This window comes from Oryctolagus cuniculus, chromosome 1 (genome assembly GCF_051225735.1).
Source record: "Oryctolagus cuniculus isolate XC-2025 breed Fujian yellow rabbit chromosome 1, ASM5122573v1, whole genome shotgun sequence".
Classification (NCBI taxonomy): Eukaryota; Metazoa; Chordata; class Mammalia; order Lagomorpha; family Leporidae; genus Oryctolagus; species Oryctolagus cuniculus.
This window is the reverse complement of record NC_142867.1, coordinates 60,683,812-60,703,941: the sequence shown is the minus strand read 5'-3', so window position 1 is coordinate 60,703,941 and position 20,130 is coordinate 60,683,812. Positions and strand designations below refer to the sequence as shown.

General features: G+C 44.8%; 2 protein-coding genes across 20 annotated transcripts in view; one reads left to right on the top strand and one right to left on the bottom strand.

Annotated features, from left to right (window-relative positions):
- Positions 1 to 64: 64 nt before the first annotated feature.
- FHIP1B (FHF complex subunit HOOK interacting protein 1B) overlaps positions 65 to 20,130 on the bottom strand; it is a 32,310-nt gene continuing 12,244 nt past the window's right edge. For 5 of the 19 annotated variants that reach the window (XM_002708755.6, XM_070074347.2, XM_089311441.1 and 2 more), the window contains 6 exons: positions 17,174 to 17,253; positions 16,753 to 16,958; positions 15,008 to 15,799; positions 12,315 to 12,493; positions 11,996 to 12,158; positions 9,310 to 9,831 (listed from right to left, as the gene is read on the bottom strand). In XM_002708755.6, coding sequence (XP_002708801.4) covers positions 9,470 to 9,831; positions 11,996 to 12,158; positions 12,315 to 12,493; positions 15,008 to 15,799; positions 16,753 to 16,958; positions 17,174 to 17,253 — 1,782 coding nt within the window. In that variant the 3' untranslated portion in view covers positions 9,310 to 9,469. Of the gene's footprint in view, positions 638 to 1,035; positions 1,764 to 6,392; positions 8,087 to 9,309; positions 9,832 to 11,995; positions 12,159 to 12,291; positions 12,494 to 15,007; positions 15,800 to 16,752; positions 16,959 to 17,173; positions 17,254 to 20,130 lie in introns of those variants that run through there. The other 14 variants (XM_008265155.5, XM_070074368.2, XM_089311448.1 and 11 more) reach the window with 9 other exon arrangements.
- Positions 1,761 to 9,115, top strand: C1H11orf42 (chromosome 1 C11orf42 homolog). Its single transcript, XM_002708754.6, has 3 exons — positions 1,761 to 3,987; positions 7,772 to 8,570; positions 8,851 to 9,115. Exons 1-3 carry the CDS (start codon positions 3,916 to 3,918, stop codon positions 8,979 to 8,981), a joined length of 1,002 nt encoding a protein of 333 aa, XP_002708800.3. The 5' UTR covers positions 1,761 to 3,915; the 3' UTR covers positions 8,982 to 9,115.

Below are 20,130 nucleotides of genomic sequence, written 5' to 3'. Positions count from 1 at the left end.
AAATAAGAATATTTCATTCTGCTATAGCTGCCAGAGCATAAAGATATTAAACATGAGAGTCATGTTGTTGTATAACAGGTATTCATTTTCAGCTAAGACTCCCCAATGGAAGGGACTTTACATAACAAAAGATCTTCCACACCAGTAGGGAGTTCAAAATGTGTGTATCAGGTAGGGAGTTACTGTTATGTCAGAGAAAGCCATAGGCTACAACAAGCAAACCCCAGGTGTCCAGGAAAACTGCCATAATCACAAGTACTAAAGGCCTAAAGCCAGGAACAACCCAGCCCAGATAACTGGGCTCAGATAGCTCAATCAGTTACCAGAGGTGGCTGCTGATCTTAAATAGCAAATGATGCCATCTCCAGTCTCACTAGGTCCTCATTAACAAAGAACTGTAAAAAAGGCCCAGAAGCTCTGCATGACTTTCAGGTGTCATCACACTGAATCTAAGTGGATGAGGAGGAAATCTATGGCTAACTCAAGCATGGGCAGTCACTGTTATTAATAACTTCTTCATGAAGTTCCAAGTTTAAAAGCCTTCCAAGCAATGATTGTGTAGAAAACTGTGACAAAATACTAATTCTGCTGGGTCCCAAGTCTTGAATATGTGCATATCCTTCTCTTCATGATTGTTCTGTAAAAAAAAAAAAAACCTGTCCTGAGAAAATAAATGAGATGGGAACAGAGATGTATGCAGTAAGATATTTATTACAACATTATTATAAAGAAATATATTATAAAGAAATGTATGTGCAATAACCCCATGTCACACATACCTACACACACACCATTTTTTTTTGCCTTTCCCAATACATTAAAAGGGAAATCACATGCAGCCACTGTTCAGATGCAATGAGTTCTGACACCCACCCACCCACCCCCACCCCCCGCCACAGGAAGACTCTTCTTCTAAGGCACCTACGATCACTGGCTGTGCCCAGCTCCCCCAAGTAGCTGGTTCCAAAGCTGTATGTTGCCCATTGTAAGAACTTTTTCTTTCATGCCAAAAACCCATCCCCCTGGACATTCATGTTTTGTTCCGGATTGAGACTGTGTATGCACCTATCGTGATGTGTTCAGAACACTCTACCAGCACTCCCTCATTCCTCATAATAACCTGAGAATTCATTACAAGCCCACAATTCCTTACTGAGAATTTCCAAAATTTAAAAATCTCTGAATAAACAAATTTTTTCATAACTTTGGTCCAAAACCTGACGCAAGTGTTATGATCCTATTTATAATCTTTATTTCTCACTTAATGTGAATATTTATTTAAATGTTAATGTGTTTCATTACAGGGCACTGCCCTGAATCCCCCAGGGTATTCCTTAATATGGACCATATTCCCTTTCTAGAATCTGAAAAATTTTAATTCCAAAACATATGTCCAAAAAATTTCAAATAAGATATTAGGGTCCTGTACAATTATCCCTGTGGCCTGAGAGTAGAGATGTGGTTAGCACTCTATCAATCTATAGTCTTTGATATCAACACACTTCATACTGCTCTGCCAGTTCATGTACAAAACTGTATTCTCTGTACAAACAGCCCCATCTCTTTGTTCCCCTCATGTTCTCCACTCACGTCACCTCCAGGTATCCTGCAAATCATCTGTGCCTCTTCCTCAGAGAGACCCCTCAGTGTGCTACACTGGAAGCAAACCCCAGTAGGACACAGCCCAGACAGCACTTAGGCTCACCAACTCCATCCAGAACTCAGTTGTCATGTTTTCCTTCAGTAACTTTCAGTCTCAGACTCTATGAGCCAAAAGTAAAAACACAGTTATTTAATGTCAGAATAGAGCAGTATGGAATTTAGGAATAGTCAATCATGGTCATCAGACATTAAGGGAAAGAAGACAAGAGGTATAAGCTTCTGGCTGAGAAGTTCATCAGTACCCAATTCCCTTCTGAGCCCATCTTAATGAACAAAAATCCTCAAGAGATCCTTCTAATCCTATATCACCAATAGCCCACCAACCCTGCACTTACCTCATCCACTCCCTTCTCATTCTGGAATCTCCTTAGGATCTGCATGTGTACCAATCTCTATTTCTGTTTATCAGCCACTCTGACTGTATCTGTACCTTTGCATCTCTGTCTTCTTGCATAGCCTATCAGCTTACCCAAAGGTATACATCTCTTGTCCTTGAGTGTCTCTTTCTCACTCTGACTGTTGACAGCACTCAATTCTTTTCTGGACAGAACAGAGGTACCAACAACACTGTATACCCTAGTGACCTCTCTTTGTCAACTATAATAAAAAATGTGCTTAAGGGGTATTATGAGGAAGGAATGTGGTTTCACTTAACAAGAAACTTGGAGTTTTTTATTTGGTCTGTGTGCTTCTTCTTTCATTCTGCCTCATTCCTTTTCATTAAACCACTTTGTACTTTTCATCTAGCATGCACCCTTTCCCACAAGAGACTAAAGTGAGCAGAAGGATCATGTTGGTTTCCCTTCAACAAAAAGTACTGTTTAGTGTTAAAGCTGGAATCAAACAGCCTTTGGTCTGAATTCTAGATCCTCTATTAATTCACTGTATGCCTAGGGCTAATTATTTAACCTTTATAAGCCTGTTTCTTCACTTGTAAAAGGAGATAATAATGGCATCTAATTCAAGAGGCTACTAAAAAGGATTAAGCAAGATAACACATTCAGAGTATTTGGCACAGTCCCTAGCACAAATGAGCTCTACAAATATTTGATATCAATTCCTCTCCTGGAAAATGGGACCACACTCAAACACCCTTAGCCCTGTCTAAGGAGACATGCCTCCCCTGAGGTCAGTCACATCCCCTTTAGGAAACTTTCCCCAACACTCTTTCCTATTACTGCAGACCCTTGCCTGCGCCCCCACATTCATACTGCTTCAGCCAACTTTGTGGAATAGCTCTACAAGCTAGGGGAAGATAGTCTCTATGCACAAGGGGTATTCCTGAGTACAAAGGAGACCCAGAGGACTCTGGAAAGATAAGGTGCAGAGTGAGAAATCAGTGACTAGAAAGCATCTCCAGAATGGTTCTTCAAACAACCACTCTTCAGCAAAACACTAGGCTGAGATCTGACAAAGACACAAAGGAAGAAAACACATAGATAAAAGCTGGTGTGGGAGAGAAGTTATTGAACACAAATAACCCTAATGAGTGAAACATGATGAAAATTTGCCTCAAATTTACCCAGGTCATTCTGGTTTCCTGAAAGTTCTCTTCTATTACTAAGGCAACATTCATTCTAATTAGATTCTTACCCTACACATCGTCACTGCTCAGCATGACACCCTCCTACACACACACCTGGTTTCCATGCAATTGTAATTTACTCATTAATAACAGGTTTCAAACTAGGCTGCAACATTAAAATTGCCTGAGCTTTTAGAAATCATGATGCCCAGGCACACCCCATACTAATTAAATCAGAATGTTTGGAGGCATCAATAATTTTTAAAGCTCCCAGGTAATTTCAAAGTGTAGCCAAGGTCAGCAGCCACAACTTTGTTCTTAGTGAAAATCCTGCCTGATCTATATTTCTCCCATGTCCTTCAGGCTCCTGGTCCAACCTCATAGAGAAGTCATGTGTAGCTAACACCTGATCCTGTCTCCTTAAAGAACTTAGACTGAGAAATCCAACCCCTCTTCGCCACCTCCCCACCACACACATATGTACCCCAGCAGATACCTGCATTTCCCTCTCCTCAATCAGAAGTAGGTGACTCAAGAGTATGAACCACAGGCTATGGTGAAGTAAGTTATAGTCCTCTCCCTACCTAAAACTCCATCACCTAACAGGACCTCTATGACCTCATGCTGAGCAGGTCAGAACCCAAGGCCTGTGGTCTTATCTCCCTGGGCAGCTTGGGGTTCCTGCAGCAGCCACTACCCTCCCTACCCAATCCCTCCCACTCCCCACCATGTTGGTTGGTACCCCCCATCTGCTAACACTGGATGAAGCTGATGCCGCCTGGACCCTCATCAAGGATAAGGTAGGTAATTAGTCTAAAAAAGTAACAAAGTGTGACCTGAATGAATCGACTAGCTTATGAGTAGCAAAGTGGGAAGTATGAAGACAGTATTAACTAACATTTACTCAGTGCTTGCTTATTTACCAGGCACTGCAGTAAAGTGCTTTGTACAAATTGTCTCATTAACTGTTTCCTTGAAAAGCAATGTATGGGGAGCTATGCAAGCACAAAGCAAAGCACTAGGTCAGAGGTGGAACTTAAGAAGTCAGAAAGGCTTCCTGGAGAGAATGACATTCTAGTCAGGCAAGGAGAAGTTATTCACACAAAGAGGGAGAGGAATACCTGGCACATGAAAGGTGTGTAATAAACACCCAAATGAGGTAATGATCAAGTGGATGGATTAGTGAATAACATACTAATTAAAGGTAGACCACAAGCTAGGAAAGGGAAAGAAAAATGTGTACTTGTTATCTACAAATAGTCCTGTAGAGCAAAGCTCAAAGGAGTAATGGTGATCATGAGGCCAAAGAGGTATATGGATTGATGACGAAAGGTCTTTAAGCTTCCTAAAGAACCTGAACTTCACCTCAACCCCCTCACATATAATCTCTCCATCTAGTTTCCAATTAACTTCTGATAAATCTGGGTTTGAGTCTACACATTTCAAGGAGCAGGAAGAACTCAGTTGCATCTGGGTTGTAGGTATCCAAGAAGTCCCACTAAATTACTTGTCAGCTACAAGCAAGATGGCCAAAAACTACTCAGTTTGCAGAATTTAGGGATCAGGTTCTGTCTGGCTAAGTGGTCTGAAGGAAAATGAATTTAAGGCATTCATAGAAGGCAGAACAACAAGCTTAAACAACTATCTTAAAACAATATATACACTGGACTAAAGTAACCGTAATGGCATACAGCTCCCATTCCTTGGAAAGTTGCTCACCACAAAGTTCAGCTTCCTAAGAAAGCAGAAACAGGACAGCCAGTCTTCCCAAGTATTGCAGAACCTTTTTCAGCATGCAGAAAATTGGTCTTGGGTTAGAATTAGGGTGAAAGTAAATGGGGTTTTCCAATTGTAGAAAGTCACACCAGCTCTGAGTATCAGAAAAACTCACTATCCTATCTAATGCAAACCTATTTAAATGGGACTTTAGAGTAGACACGTGCATGATAAATCACTGGTGGTATGTGGCAAATTCAAGAGCATCTTTGAAAGATTTCCTGTTTCCAGAACTACTGAGTTTACTAGGCACTTTGTAAAACATATGGCTCAATAGAATGTGGCTCCTAGAGCTCTCCACTCAGAATTCAAAGCAACCAAGGTACATCTAGGAAAGACAGTTTTCCACCATCACTTTCCTGTCCTGCCCCTGGGTAACTTAAATTTATAGGCCTCTAAAGTCTATAGAACTTCTATCCAGAAATAGTTCAGTAGGAGCAGGAAGTGGTTTCAAATGGTGACGCTACCAAGAACACAATCAAGTTAACAAAGAACTAAGCAACTGAGCCCCTTACTTTTCTTACCTTAGAATATGCACTGGGTTCTCAAGGGTAAGAAAGAGGACCAAATAAACCTCCATGGCAAATTAAACCTTTATAGGGGGAGACAATAAAAACCAGGCATTTGAAATGTCAAAGTCCTTTTGAAGGGATCTCTCCTAGAGACACTCCCATCTGTCCTATTTATGCAGGCACTGAGACACCAAAGGAGTGACTAGGGTGGGATTCTGAATTCATGCTTGGTGACTATGCTTTCACTGTCATGGGACAAAGTATTCTATCAAAAAATGCTAACCAACAAGGGTTCTGCTCTCACTCCTGGAAACCCAATTGGCTCTTCTCAGAGCCCTGTTCTTCAGCTTGCTATCTCCACCCAAGAGAAAGCATTCCATGTCTCAGTGAAGCAAAGGAAAGGAAATGAGGAGAAATCCTTCATGCAGATCAAAAAAGAGCCCCAATTATTTCCTTCGCCAGGTGACAAAAGAGGGTAGTCTTCAAGCTACTTCATCTTGTTCAAAGTGCAGTTCCAACTCCATGAGCTAGCTACCCTTTTCTTGTTAAGGATAGCACTTCTTTTTTTTTTTTTTTTTTTTTTTTTTTTTTTGACAGGCAGAGTGGACAGTGAGAGAGAGAGACAGAGAGAGAAAGGTCTTCCTTTGCCGCTGGTTCACCCTCCAATGGCCGCCGCTGCAGCCGGCGCACCGCGCTGATCCTGGCAGGAGCCAGGAGCCAGGTGCTTTTCCTGGTCTCCCATGGGGTGCAGGGCCCAAGCACCTGGGCCATCCTCCACTGCACTCCCTGGCCATAGCAGAGAGCTGGCCTGGAAGAGGGGCAACCGGGACAGAATCCGGCGCCCCGACCGGGACTAGAACCCGGTGTGCCGGCGCCGCAAGGTGGAGGATTAGCCTATTGAGCCACGGCGCCGGCTCAGGATAGCACTTCTAAAACTGCTTTACCGAGCAAAAAGCAGGTCAGCCTTGGGGGATCATTGGGAAATTCTACCAGAAGACCAGGAAGTAAGCAATGCCATCAGACATGTGGGATTTGGGGACTGGCGATAGGGAGTACAATATAGCATGTTAAGCATGGGGCTCAAATACAGAAGGGGCCCAGAAGAACTTTTGTTTTCCCTTGCTCCCTAGCAGAACAGAGAGCCAGAAGTCTCAGCCAAAAAATCCTGAATGGGTTGAGTTCAAAATACCTAAGTACAATTACCAAAGAGGATCTTACAGGGGCTCCAGTTTGGTCATGAAGTGCCTTCTAGAACTAGGTTACTAAATCCAAAATAACAATACAAAACGACAAGACACGAGCATTACAATGAGAACTCAAACTCCCTAAAGAAATTTCCCCTGCTGCTAGGGCAAAAAAGCATATACTGAGATAATAGCAATAGTTTACAGATATAGAACAGACATTCCAAATCTATTCATGTAACCATTCTTGGCTAATGACATCACCTATGTGACCAGGCTCACAGGAATTATCTCAAGGATTCCTTTCCCTATACTCTTTGTCAAAGTTCCACTAATTCTATAGCCAATACATCTCTAATATCTTCCCCTTCTGTTTTCATTTAGGGCCTCGCCATGTCCTGCTTGGAGTATTAGAATACTCTTAATTGATTTATCTTTTATTTTATGCCTTCCTACCTAAATGGCTTTCTAAAATATCTTTTTGGCACAGTCCCACCTAACCAGGAGTCCTTCAAGTGGTTTCCCATTGCCCTCAGAATACTTAGTACGCACACAAGGCCTTTTATTATCTAGTTCCTGTCTTTCCCTCTTCATAACATACATGTTAAGTAATATGAAATTATGTATTCCTAAATTTGCCCCTCTTGGTATGTAAGTTAACATTTTTTCACTGGCTGCCTCCTCTGCCTAGAATGACCATTTTTCTACCTAGTTAATTTCTTCAAAACTTAAGTATTACCACCAAAAAACCTGTTTTGATCCACTTTCTACCAAAGACAAAGGTTATAAAATCATTTTCTTTCCCTCTTTTGCATCTTGCTCTCAACTATTTTACTTAGCTGATAACTGTTTAAATTCTTGTCTCCTCTAAGACTAAGCTATACTAGAAAAGAAGAATCTTTTATGTATCCTAGTATGTAGCACAGTCTGGTATATGGAAGACATTCAAGGTTGTGCTAAAGGAGAAAACTGGTAGATAAGCAGAAGTATGAGTCTAAGCATACTATAGAGATATAATTGAACCAGCAAGGTGGGAGGGTCAATCTAGAGTAGGCTACCAGTTAAGTCTTAACCCTAAGTCAGTCCCTGATCTGTAAACTGGCCACCTACAGGTCATTGAAGAGCGCTTTGGGTCCAATGTAGTGGCGGTTCCTTTCCTGTCGGATGCAGCCTGCTATGACCTACTGGGTGTGCTAGTGAAACAGTCCCGCCCAGCCCACACCCGCCTGGCTCTGCCAGGTCGGCAGGGCCGGAGGGCACTGAAACCAGTGGGGCCGCTGCCAAACCTCCTGGAACAGGCAGGGTCTGAGTGTGCCTTTGCCCACTGCACTCGGGAATACTCACCAAATGGCCGGGCAGAGATTGCCTATGAAGAGATGCGACTGTTGGATGGGCAGCCCTGTCGGATCCGCCTACATATGGGTGGCCTGCGCAAGAAGGTTGCCTTCCTGTTGCTGCCGCCAGGGCAGGTGAGCCTACAGCAGACTCTTCCCTGGCTCCGAAGCACCCACAGCATCTATGTCATCTACCAGGTCTTCTCCTGCTCCTGGCTGCAGCTGGGGCTGTTGCCTACAGCCCGTGAGCCCCAGCTGCTGCGATTACAGCGGTCATTGCCTGTTGCCTTCTCCTGCCTTAAGTTTTCACTGCAGCCCAAGGGTGTGCTGGGACCACAGAAACCTCTGACTAAAGACCCATTGCCCCAAGGAGCCAACTGGGTCAGACCCAACTTCAGCATCATGCCAACTCTGTCCCCAACATCAGCACCTGCTGATATCCCCGAAGCTGTTGATGTGCCCCCACCTGTCCCAGCTCCACCTACACCACCTCCCCAGGAAGGGCCAGAGGGAAGACCCACCAGATTCTCCTACAAGAGCCGAAACCCCTTCCGGAGGGGGCCCCAGATGCTGTCAGGTACTACTAGGGGAAATGAAGACAAGAGGAATGGAAGGGACAAAGTGTATGTGCCGGGGAGAGAGGGAGGGCATGGGAAGTACAGCCCGAGAAACTGTGGGGCACCCAGAACTCCACAGAACCCTGGTGAGGGTGGAGTATGGGAGACAAGGGAGGGTGAAATGGAAGAATGTGGCCCTGATTGAGGGTGTGGGGACAGCACAGAGGACCAGAGGGAGGGAGTAGGGAGGCAGAAAGACCAGGGCATGAGTCAAGTTGTGACTATCCCCAACCCTGGCAGAGAACTGGCTCTTCAGCCCCCGCAGTCCCCCACCAGGAGCCCAGGGTGGGGGACCCGGGGATCCCGACCGGCACTCCATGTCCCTGCCCCTGCTGCAGGGTTTGTCCTCGGAGTTCGACAGCGACGACTGAAGCTGAGGCGAGAGATGCAGGGGGCAAAGCCCCCAAGATCTGACATAGGGATACTGGTTCCCAATAAACATCAGCTGCTGCTCCCCCAAACCATCCTGAGCCTATGGTGCTTCTTTCTGCTGGGGCCCAGAAGGAAGAGAATTTCCCTTTTCTCCTTGGTTTCAAGTCTCCTCACCCTCTAAGGGCCTAAGAGGTACCTCAGAACCTTGGCATACAGGTCTTCCCTCACCAGAGAGAAAACATCCCTGACCACCTCCCCATTACATACAATCCTTTTTAGGGCCCCAGTCCGCAGATGAAAGGGTGGGAAAGAAGAATGAGCCCAGAATAGAGATTTCCCTTTTATACATATTGCAACAATTTCTCCATAAAACATTCATCTGAAATAAATTAAAAAGTCCTTTGCCACTGCCTCTGAACATAAAAAGGAGCCTGTGCCCTGGCTGCAGCCCAGAGCACCTGTGGCCCTGATTGTCCATGGAAGAAAGTTAAGGATTGAGGGACCCAGAGCCTGAGATGGGAGGGCCAGATCCCTCCTCTGAAGTATCCAATAAGAAAGGCGAGGTGACAGCATGGGCCTGGGAGATGGCAGCCAACTCCTTGAGAAACTCGGGGAAAATGACTGCACAGTAGACAGCATTCTTGACTCGCAGAGCCTCACCTTGACGCTCAGGGGTCCCTCCCCGGGCGGGTAGAACTGGAGTTGAAGCCCCAGGGGAGCCCCCACCTAGGCCAAGTCCTGCTCCGTCTCGCCCAGGCTGAAGGACCAACTGTGCCGCCTGCCGGGCCCTGGTTGGACTGTGTGCATGCCGCAGAAGTAACTCCCCCAAGGATGGCCTCCGGCTCTTCACTGGGAATAAACAGGGGTATCATGAAAGTGCTGGGATCAGGGAACCTCCCTAGGTCTGAAGATGATACCCCCCTCCCCCAAAAAAGATTCCTGAACTTTTCCAATAGGATTCTGAGGGAATAGAGGAAAGGAGGACATGGCCATGAAACAAGCCTCAGGCACAATTTCCTATTCCTTTCCTGAAGATAACTCTGAGGGCCAGAGTGGGGACAGGGTTCTTTCTCTAACACTAAAATAATGCCTGTCTAGCCTTTTTCCTTCATCCAGACCCCCACCCAGCCACACATCATCCTCAAGCTTAACTAGTGAACACTTCAGTCACTTCATTCCCAGTCAAGATTCCTTCCATTTCCACATCTCTGCAATCAAGAATTCTTCTCTATCCAAACACTACTCTACCACCATCATGCTGTTCCTCCTCAGTCCAGGCTTCCCATCACCCTCCTGAACTACAGTAAACCACTCCCACCTAATCCTGCACATCATAATACATGACCCACATCCTCTGCCCCTTCAATACCTACAGGAGCTATATATGCAATCACAGTTCAAAGATTTCATTTCTGTCATGCTCCATTGTCCCTCTAAGATCTGCTGTCCTGTTCCACCATTGCACCATTCACCAATCCCCATCCTGTAACCAACAAAGGCTCCCTCCCACTGGTTGTGGCCAGATAATTTCATGTCAACTTAGAATCAAGTAAGTCGTTCAAAACATTGTCCTCTGCCTTCTAATTTTCTGCCTAGATACCTGGCTCTGGGCCCATGAACACTATCAAGGCCTAGACTCTAAACTGTAGATCATGATAACTGTTCCCACTACCGACCTCTAAACTGGCTAGAGTAATGCTACATAGATCTATTAATTGGCATTCAGAGCCCTTCACAACCAGGCTCCCTGTCCCTCTCCAATCTCTCTTCAAACTCTCCACACCTCACCTTGCTTGTGCATCCACTCCTGCCTTCTTGGAACTCTCCAGGTACTTTCATGCTTCTCTAGTTCCCTCTGCCTAAATTTTGCTCACTCTACTTTCTTCATCCTTCCTGGCTTAATTTAACTATCGCCAGTACTCTGGGAAACTTCCTCTGATTTTTGTCTCCAACTTTAATTAGCAAATAAAGGATGACATGAAATCCCTAATTTTTCCCTACTTCATTCACAACTCCATGGTACATGTCATTGCCTCTTTGCTCCTCATTTTCCTCAAAGGTAGAAAAAGCAAAAACAATCTTTCCAAGTTCAAAGTTAAACCTTTTCTGGTACTGTAGATTCCATTACTTCCACTATCTTCAGGGCTTTGCTCCCTCTACTAATACTTTCCTCTAGTCACTCTTCAGATAGTATCTTCTTTGAAGAAAAAGATCACATCTCATACCACCCCGAGCCAAAGACAGTGCCCAGTACATATGGCACATGTTCAGATACTTGTTGAATGAAAAATCTAGATTTAGAAGTTCACAGTTATATTGAATTCCTCCTTCTTCCTTACATTCCAAAACCACTCATCAAATTCTACCAATTCTTCCACCCCATTTCTACCTTACAAAATGCTTCCTATTTTTTCCACCACTCAAATTCAAGCCTCACTGTTCACACCTGCATTGCAACAGAAGCCTCTTGATTGTCCTGCCTGGTTTCCCTTCTAGCTCCATGTCACCTGAGCTAACATACTCATCTCTTCATTTCCAGATTTAGGAACTTTCAACAGTTTCTTATTGCCTTAAAGATCACTTCTACCCAGCCCAACTTCTAACAACTCTCTGCTCTGGTTAATTCTCTCCAGCCTTATCACTAACCATTCCACCACCTTTTAAATCCCCCACTCAAACTAAACAGTTCAAAATGTCTCCTGAACAAAACTCCCACTTCTTTGCCTACCTAAGTCCTACCTATCTCTCAAGAACCCATGTCAAATGTCATGTTCTTTTCTAAGATGTAACAATATCTCAACCTAGAGACTACTCTGTCCCTTTGCCTGTCCCCCAATCCTAGATTAGTTTTTGCCAGTACTGCTAATTTGGCTCTCTATCAGAAGCCTGAGTGTCAACATCAAGACTCAGTTTTCCACAATTCTAGTTCCTAGTACAATATTTTACCCTTAATAAGAGCTCAACTAATAATGGTTAATAGGCTATCTAGGGAGGTTAGAGTGATAGGCCTCACCTAGGGGATCGGAGCGGCGGGGAGCAGGTCCTGCTGTAGGACCCTCAGCCCAGTCCAACTTGCCACGAGCAATGAGGTACTTCTTGGCTTTGGATAGCAGTGCTGGGAAGTCCTCCTGGGAGGCTGCAAAGCTCTCAATCTTATTCTTCACAGAGCCCAGCACCTACAAAGCACAACTTCATGACATTTCTGGGTGGCTCTAGATTGACACTCCTTTCTATTCCCACTGGTCTGTTCCCAGCCCACCCAAGGTCACTCCAGCTGCGGACCTGGCCCACCATGGAGCCTGGACGCACCCATGCATGCATGCATCGCACACCTGCAGCAAGGACTTGACACTGGGCTGGAAGACCATGTTGGTGTTGAGCAGGAAAGAGCGGAGCAGGGGCTGGGGGTGACAGGCCAGCTGGGCCACCAGCCCCGTCAGCAGGAAGTTGACATAGACGGAGTTCTGCAGCATGTTCTCGAGTTTGGCAAAGAGCACAGCCATGAAGGGGCCTGGGAGGGGTGGGCACAAGGATACAAGGCCTGAACACAATGCACATGGAATGCATTGCTCCCAAAAACAAGAGCCCCCCACTAGATGAAAATTATTTGAATGTCAGTCTCTGGGTATAGCTAAGTATTCCATGACCACCTACTCTGAGGGAAATAAGAAGACAAACACCACACCGACCCCCAAGAGTCTAGATGCCAGCTTTTCACACACTCAAGCTGAAGAGCCAAATCTTTGGCCCTGGAATCACACAGATCTGGTTTGAGATTTCATCTTGACCCTTTACTAGTTATGTTGTTAGATAAATCAAAACTCCAAGCTTCAGTTTCTTACTTGGTAAAATAAGGAAATATACCTACCTCATATGGTGATTAAGAGGATCAAAGAGATATATAAATAAAGCATTTAGTAAGATCTAATAGATTTCATGGTTGTAATCAGAACCTACATAATACACATAATACTTCTCAGTTTTTAAAACAGCTTCACTCAAGAGGCATAACAGAAGAAAGAACAAGCAAAGAAAGTGATCAGGACTGGGAAAAAAAAAAGAAGAAGAAGAAGAAAGATCCAGGTTCCACACAAGACAGAATAAAAACAACCTGAGTCAGAAAGAAAGTATGATGAAGAAAAGTGATTATACAATGGGCCAATTTACACCAGGGTGGGAGCAGGAGGAGGGGTAGAGTGTGAATCTTTGAGGAACCAGAGAAGGTGTCAGTTCCATCTTTCAGCAGCTGGGAACCAAGAAAGTGGAACAGAATGTGTAGTAAAAGAATAGCTTAGCTCAGGGGCACAGCAAATTGACTCAGGACAGACTCTGTTAGCAAAGAGAACAGAAGGAATTAGCATTATCTATCAGGAGAAATGGCCTCAGCTAAGTGACATTACCACTAAGACTAGAATCATCAGTCTTTCTGAACAGGGATTTCAGGGGGAAAGGAGTATACCTAAGAACTATACTACAAATTGAAACAGGAAAACAACAAAGGGCAGCAGGCAGTAAATCTTGAAAAAAAAAAAAAAAAAAAAAAAAAAAAACCTAAAATAGCACTACTCCAGGTGCCTATGACTAGCCTTAGCCCAAAAACAACTCTAACAGGGTCCTAGGAGAACCCATACTTTGTTTTCTGCTCCTTTCTATCCTGGAGATTTCTTCTAAGAGACAATTCAAAAAGTGCAGATGAGTTCAGAAGAAGAAAAAAAAAATTAACTTTCATTAGTACTTTAAGACTCTGGTAAGACCTGCATGCCACCTCCTAGTGGCACCAAGCAGGAAGAAGCAGAGCAGAGGCTAAATAAGTGGAAAAATACATTTTTTGGTAGCTGTAGTCTGCAAGAAGTAGTTAGCATGATTCCAGAGCAGAAGCCCCAGCAGAGCAAGCATACTCTAAGCTCAATCAGCACATAACCTGATCACAGTATGATAACCAAACTACAAATAAACAGAAAATGTGTATTTGCCTTGATCAACTTAAATCTGCCATGTTCCCAAAGAGGATAGTCCTAGTGAAAAGCTGCCACTGTTCCAGTACTGTAGTAAGTGATTTATATGCATCACTGATACAGATGGGATGTTAACTTAAAGTACATTTCCTCCAAAATCTGTGGTAGAAGCCTTAGGCACTACACTGCTTCCCAGAGGTACTGTTTCAGTTCTCCAGTTGTGGGCATGAAGTAAGGATCACAGCTTGATGAGGGAAGGGCTGGGCTGGGCTGGGCTGGGCTGCCTCTCAAAAACAAAGAGCAGTTAGCCCAACTACCTAGGCCATCCTGAACAGCCCAAAAGAACTCAGCAGAAGAAAGTGCAAAAGAACTCAAGGTCATGCTTTGTCATTTGCCCTCAAAGAAGTATTTCACACTATCTGCTTCAATACTTACAATTAACTATAAATCCCTAAGGCAGTCTTACTAGGCAGCCAAGGCAACCAAGAAGGTAAAACAGTAGACAGAAGAAAACTTGAAATTGGATCTTCTTTGAAAAGACAGGAAGGAAGAAGCTCCTGGGTTGGGGGAAGAGGGGAGGGCGGGAAGTGGGGGTTAATGATACCAGAAGAGCTGACCCTGTACCACATGAGAGCTGACAGATCCAACAACCAGACAAATATACTGGTGGCAACAGTATGGAAAAGGGCTTACAGTGGCCTCTTATATGACACTATGTCTTGGACATGGTTCTCATATATTGTTGTGATTCACTAGGAAACACCAAACATAGAATAGCCTAATCACACATCCCAGGAAATGGCCAGACTAGGAGAAGAAGAGGAACATGCACATAGGACAGACATACAAGGCTTAGACATCAGTCAATAGTCAAACCAGCACAAGCATGGAAAACAGACACGGAGACACAAGTATGACATGAAATGTATCTGGAAGGGACTCAAGCAAAATGGATGAGGAGCTAGGCAAGTACACACAAATGACATGGCCAAGAAGTCTCAAAACCAGCACAAACATGTTGAGAACATGCAAAGAGTACACAAGGGAGAAGGCCTAGCTAAATAGCTTACCAGTGAAGGGCTGGCTCGGCAGTTGGTTCAGAGTCCGCAAAGGGCTGCTGAGGAAGGGGCCAGAGGGTTCAGGGGGACAAGTGAAGCTCTCGTAGGCCTCCTCCTCCTCAAGAGGTAGTGGAGGTTCTAAGGGGGGCTCTGAGCCAGCTCCTCCATTGCTCAACGCCACCTCCAGCTCACGGAGCTCCTGCCCAAAGCTTTCTAGTCCTGTCATGCCCTCTGAGGTCCCCTCTGGCAGTTCCCCAGCTCCCTCATGTGGCATTGCATGTGGTACCAGACGAACCTTCTTGGGCCCCTCAGGCCATGGTCCTGGCACCCCATTGAGCTGCGGAGGGGGCAGGTGGCCAGGACCCTCCCCTGTACCCCCAATTAGCCCCCTACTCCCCGGCTCTTCCTCTTCCCCCTCCCCCACTTTATCCCTGTCCTCCTCAGGCAGTAGGCTGCGTTTCTTAGTCCGGGAGCCAACAGGACTGGGCTCAGGAGGGGGACGCTCGCCATCATAAGGGGCAGACCAGGTACGGCAGGCTCGGACACAGCGGTCTACACCACGGCGTGCCTCACGCAGATACTCCAGGTAATTGTCTTCCAGCTCACCAGGCTCCTCCACAGGGCTAGGCCGTCGGCCAGGGCTAGAAGCTGGGGATGCAGCAAGCCCTGGTGAGCGAGGCACTGGGCCTGGGGACTCAGAGCCACCCAGGCTCTGCTGCCGCAGGAAGAGAGCCAAACGAGATGGTGTAGAGGGCCGGGGCATGGTCACCATAGAGGAGGAGTCAACACTTGGGCTTCCAGGGCCTACAGAGGGAAAAAAACACAATAGGACTCAAAGAGACAGAGGTCCAAGTGTAAAGAGAAGACATTTAGGGGGACTAAGAGAGGAGGCAAAAACATAGAACCCATTTAGACAGCTGATAACTCTCCAACCTCCAGGCTGACCTTTTATATCTACTGCCCTCCCTCACCTCCACTACCATCAGAGAAAAATGGAAACAGGAAGAGTACAGAACTAGAGTGAAGAAGAGGTACAGCTCTGTCCAAAAGTCTCACTCTAAATTTCTAGAGTGAAACTAACAATCCTTATGTCAGTGACCCCAAGTTCTGTGGCTCAGTTGCAAATAGAAATTACCAAGAGGTAACGTGCAACCCACATAAGATTTATTGGGGTTTATGATCAGATATGAAAGAGACAGCACAGTAGGAAGAGGTTCTGCCAACTGGCTCCCAAATGGGAGCTATTTTAACAGGGGCTTTTCTGGGTTGGGGAGGCATAGCCATACCCCCTCAGCACACAGCACTTCGATCTGTACCCAGCCCAGAGTTCTGGTTCATCTCACTTGGCACACAACACTTCAGTTTGTACCCAGCTTTGTGTTCTGCACAGGAGCTTTGTTCCTCACAAACAACGTATTTAAAATGGCGATGCTGCTGACTACTACCACCTCAGGAAGGTCAAAAATGGGTTCCACTAGCTTATTCTGGGCAAACTGTGCAGGTTGAGCAAGTCCCTACCAGAACACTAAGAGGTTTTCTGCAGTTAGGGTCTTATGGCTCCTTGCTCCTAATTGGTTTAGAGCAGGCGACAGACACCTTAGGTTAGGAGGGGCCTGATTTAATAAGTTGTTCTTCTATCCTGTCTCACAAGCCTGCTCATCAATCTCCCCAAAGAGGAAATGCCACTCATGGCCACCTCCCTCCCCTCCCCCTAGCCCCACATTCTTACTAGACTCCCCCCAGAATCCAGGCCATACCCGTGATGTCCTCCCTTCTCCCTGCCTCTCTGCTAGGCCCACCTCGTGCCCATGAGGCATGCTCTGGACGAGGTGGGCTAGGGGCACGGTGGCGACAACAGCGTGGGATTAGGGAGAGAAACTTGTCAGCTGCTCGTCCATATAGGTCCACATCACGCACAGCTGGCTTCTGACTCAGCATCACGTGGTTACATGGGACAAGATACCTGGGAAAGAGCAGAAAGAGGACACAAGGTAGATCATGAAGTAAGTGACAGAGCCTGGGGCAACAACAGGCCAATGGAACTATATGGTTAAGCCAAGCTCTAAGAGGATACTCATGAGCAACCCCAATACAGCCCATCACCCTAGCAATGCACAAGGCTTTGAGGACCCTGTGGGTTCAGGGTCAGCCATCCCTCAGCCCTGCCCCCACAGGTACCTGAGAACCAGCTGCAGCAGGACATCCTCACAGCTGAGGTTCAGGAGGGTCCTGAAGAGACTCAGAGAGACCATGCAGAGCTGGGGGTGTGGGAGGAGGGAGGAGTCACCATAAGAGCTCTCTACCCTCCAAACTGCTCAGCAAATGGAAACCTCCCCCAGCCCCAGACCCAACCAGCTACTCATAGAAGAACAAATGTGCACAGCACAAGACACATAATAGTCATTCTCACATGATCCCTATGGGAAAGACTTCACTATCCACAAACAGGAATGAACCATGTCAGACCTTATGGGTTTCTATATACCATATTCCTACCAGTAGATTCTCTGGCTATGTGTACCTATCAGCAGAGATTATAGCAGTACTTGAATGAAAACCTGAAAAAAGAGACACTAAACAAAACTGTGTCTGAGTGAATGACCATCAAGAAATAACAGCAACAGGGTAACCAAATGAATGCCTGTCAGTAGGGACTGTGGCAACACAGTAACTAAATACCTACCAATAAGAAACCATGGGGAACCTGGAAGAAGTCCAACTAGCAAGTGGGTAGGGCGGTGAACATTGAGTCTGAGTCACTCTCCACCAACACCAGGGTATCTTTCAGAAGGTGGGATAAAGAAAAACTCAAGGGCAGCTGACAGGAAAAAAGGAAAAAGTAGGTGGATCCAGAGCAGGGCAAACCTTTTGTTTTAGAAAAGAAAGGTAGTTTATCTCTGAAGGGACAAAGAAAACAGACATATGTAAGCTCTCCCTCACTCCCCTGAATCCCACTCCTCTGAATCTCCATAGTACTTCCTCTATAATTCCTTTATGACAAATAGGTCAGACATCTTGGGCTCCATCAAGGCAACTAATGGGGTCTTAGTGTGTAGCACTATCTGTACAGCCTAGGTGTTCATTATTTGCTAAATGACTGGGAGAATTAGAAGTCAATCACATAGTAGGAAAGAGATAAAACAGCAGTCGACATTTTTGCAGAGATGTTCAGAGGGCTTATTTTAACTAGCAAGGAAAAAGTTCAAACTCACTGAGAAAGTAGTATGGAAAGCAGAAAAGCAATCCTCCAAAGATGTCTACATCCTACTTGCTATAACCTGTAAATATTTTTTTTTTTATATGGTGGGACCTCACAGATTTGATTGAGATTATGGAATCGAAGTTGGGAAAGTTTCCCAGATTACCTAGCTGGGCACAATCAAATCACATGATTCCTTAAAAGCAAAGATCCTTTTCAAGCTAAGTCAAAATTTGAAGTATAAGAGGAACTTGACCCATCATTACTAGAAATGGAAATGAGGACTACAGCCGAGGAATGTGGTCAGCCCTGTAAACTGGGACTGGTCTTCAGCTGACAGCAAGAAAATAGAAATCTCAGTCCCACAAATGCAAAGAAATTCTGACAATAACCCAGACAGGCAAGGAACCAGATCCTCCCCTAGGACCTCCAGTGGAATACATCCCCCAATTCCTCTAACACTTGGATTTCAACCTGTTGAAATCTCTGACACATGACCCCAAAAATTGTAAGATAATAAATTTGTTGTTTTAAGCCATTAAATTTGTGATAATTTGTTATGATAGAAATAGGAAACTAACAGAGATCAATAGGTACACAGACGGATTAACCAGAGTAATTTACTTCAATGCATAAAAGACAAGGCTATAGAAGTTACAAAGTCAGGCCAACAGAATCAAGTCTGAAAGGACCAGAAAGTACAAAAGGAAGCAATCCATGTTTAACATGGGCATCTGAAATCAAAAGCAATCTGGTACCCTAAGAACATGAAAGTCTCCAAAGATCAGAGGTCCAAGTGGAAGACTAATAGAAGTAATTGCTAAGGGTTAAACACAAAGAGGGAGAATCAAAGAAATTAGGATAAGTTTCAGACAAAAGGAAGACAGATAAGGCCCAACATCAGGGAAAAATTATTAACCTCAAGAAGAAAGTCAACTGTCTTTAAACACAAACAGGACAAGGGCATTAAATAAGGGCAAACAGACATAAGATTAAGATCTAACTTTAGCATAATGAGAAATAAAACTTTTAAAATATCTTTGTAAAATAAAATTTTGGTATCTATTCTCTATTGATTTATACCAATAAATCCTAGCCCAAAGCACAAATCATTTTAGAACACTTTAAAAATACATATGCTAGGGCCAGTGCTATGGCTCAGCGGGTTAATGCCCTGGCCTAAAGCAACAGCATCCCATACGGGCACCGGTTCTAGTCCCGGCTGCTCCTCTTCCAATCTGGCTCTCTGCTATGGCCTGGGAAAGCAGTAGAAGATGGCCCAAGTCCTTGGGCCCCTGCACCCACATGGGAGATTGGAAGAAGCTCCTGGCTCCTGGCTTTGGATCGGCACAGCTCCAGCCATTGCAGCCAATTGGAGAGTGAACCATCAGATGGAAAACCTCTCTCTCTGTCTTTCCCTCTCTGCTTCTCCTCTCTCTGTGTAACTCTGACTTTCAAATAAATAAATAAATCTTTTTTTTAAAAAAAAGACATATGCTTACTCCCAAAGATTATAATTCAAGAGATCTGGGACAAAGCTTAGAATCTGTTGTTGTACTTCTCATCTTCAAGCTCCACACATGCCTCTAGCGTATACTCTGTTCAGAAACATGATGTGATCAAAGTCAATCTGGAAGTCTCTTATACACCCTACCCTAACTATTCAGAAAATGTACCCATACAAAATATAGCTGTGCACAGAAACTCACTGATCTAGTATCTCAATTACCTAGAATAGCTTCCCAGAATTCTCAGTGTTTTAAGAACTTTAATTTTAAACACACAGATCCAAGAAACCTCAACTATTTATAATAAAGGAAGGAAACAAATATTGTCCTAAAGCCAAAATAAATGCCATAAAATCCATGGCTAAACTAACACTTCATTCCCCTAGAAAGCCATTACATATTTACTACTTAAAAGCTGTTTACTCCCA

Coding starts and splice junctions, on each gene's coding strand:
- C1H11orf42 (XM_002708754.6), top strand. CDS start 3,916: ATGTTGGTTGGTACCCCCCATCTGCTAACACTGGATGAAGCTGATGCC. Junction 3,988..7,771: donor GGACCCTCATCAAGGATAAG/GTAGGTAATTAG, acceptor GGCCACCTACAG/GTCATTGAAGAGCGCTTTGG. Junction 8,571..8,850: donor GGGGCCCCAGATGCTGTCAG/GTACTACTAGGG, acceptor CAACCCTGGCAG/AGAACTGGCTCTTCAGCCCC.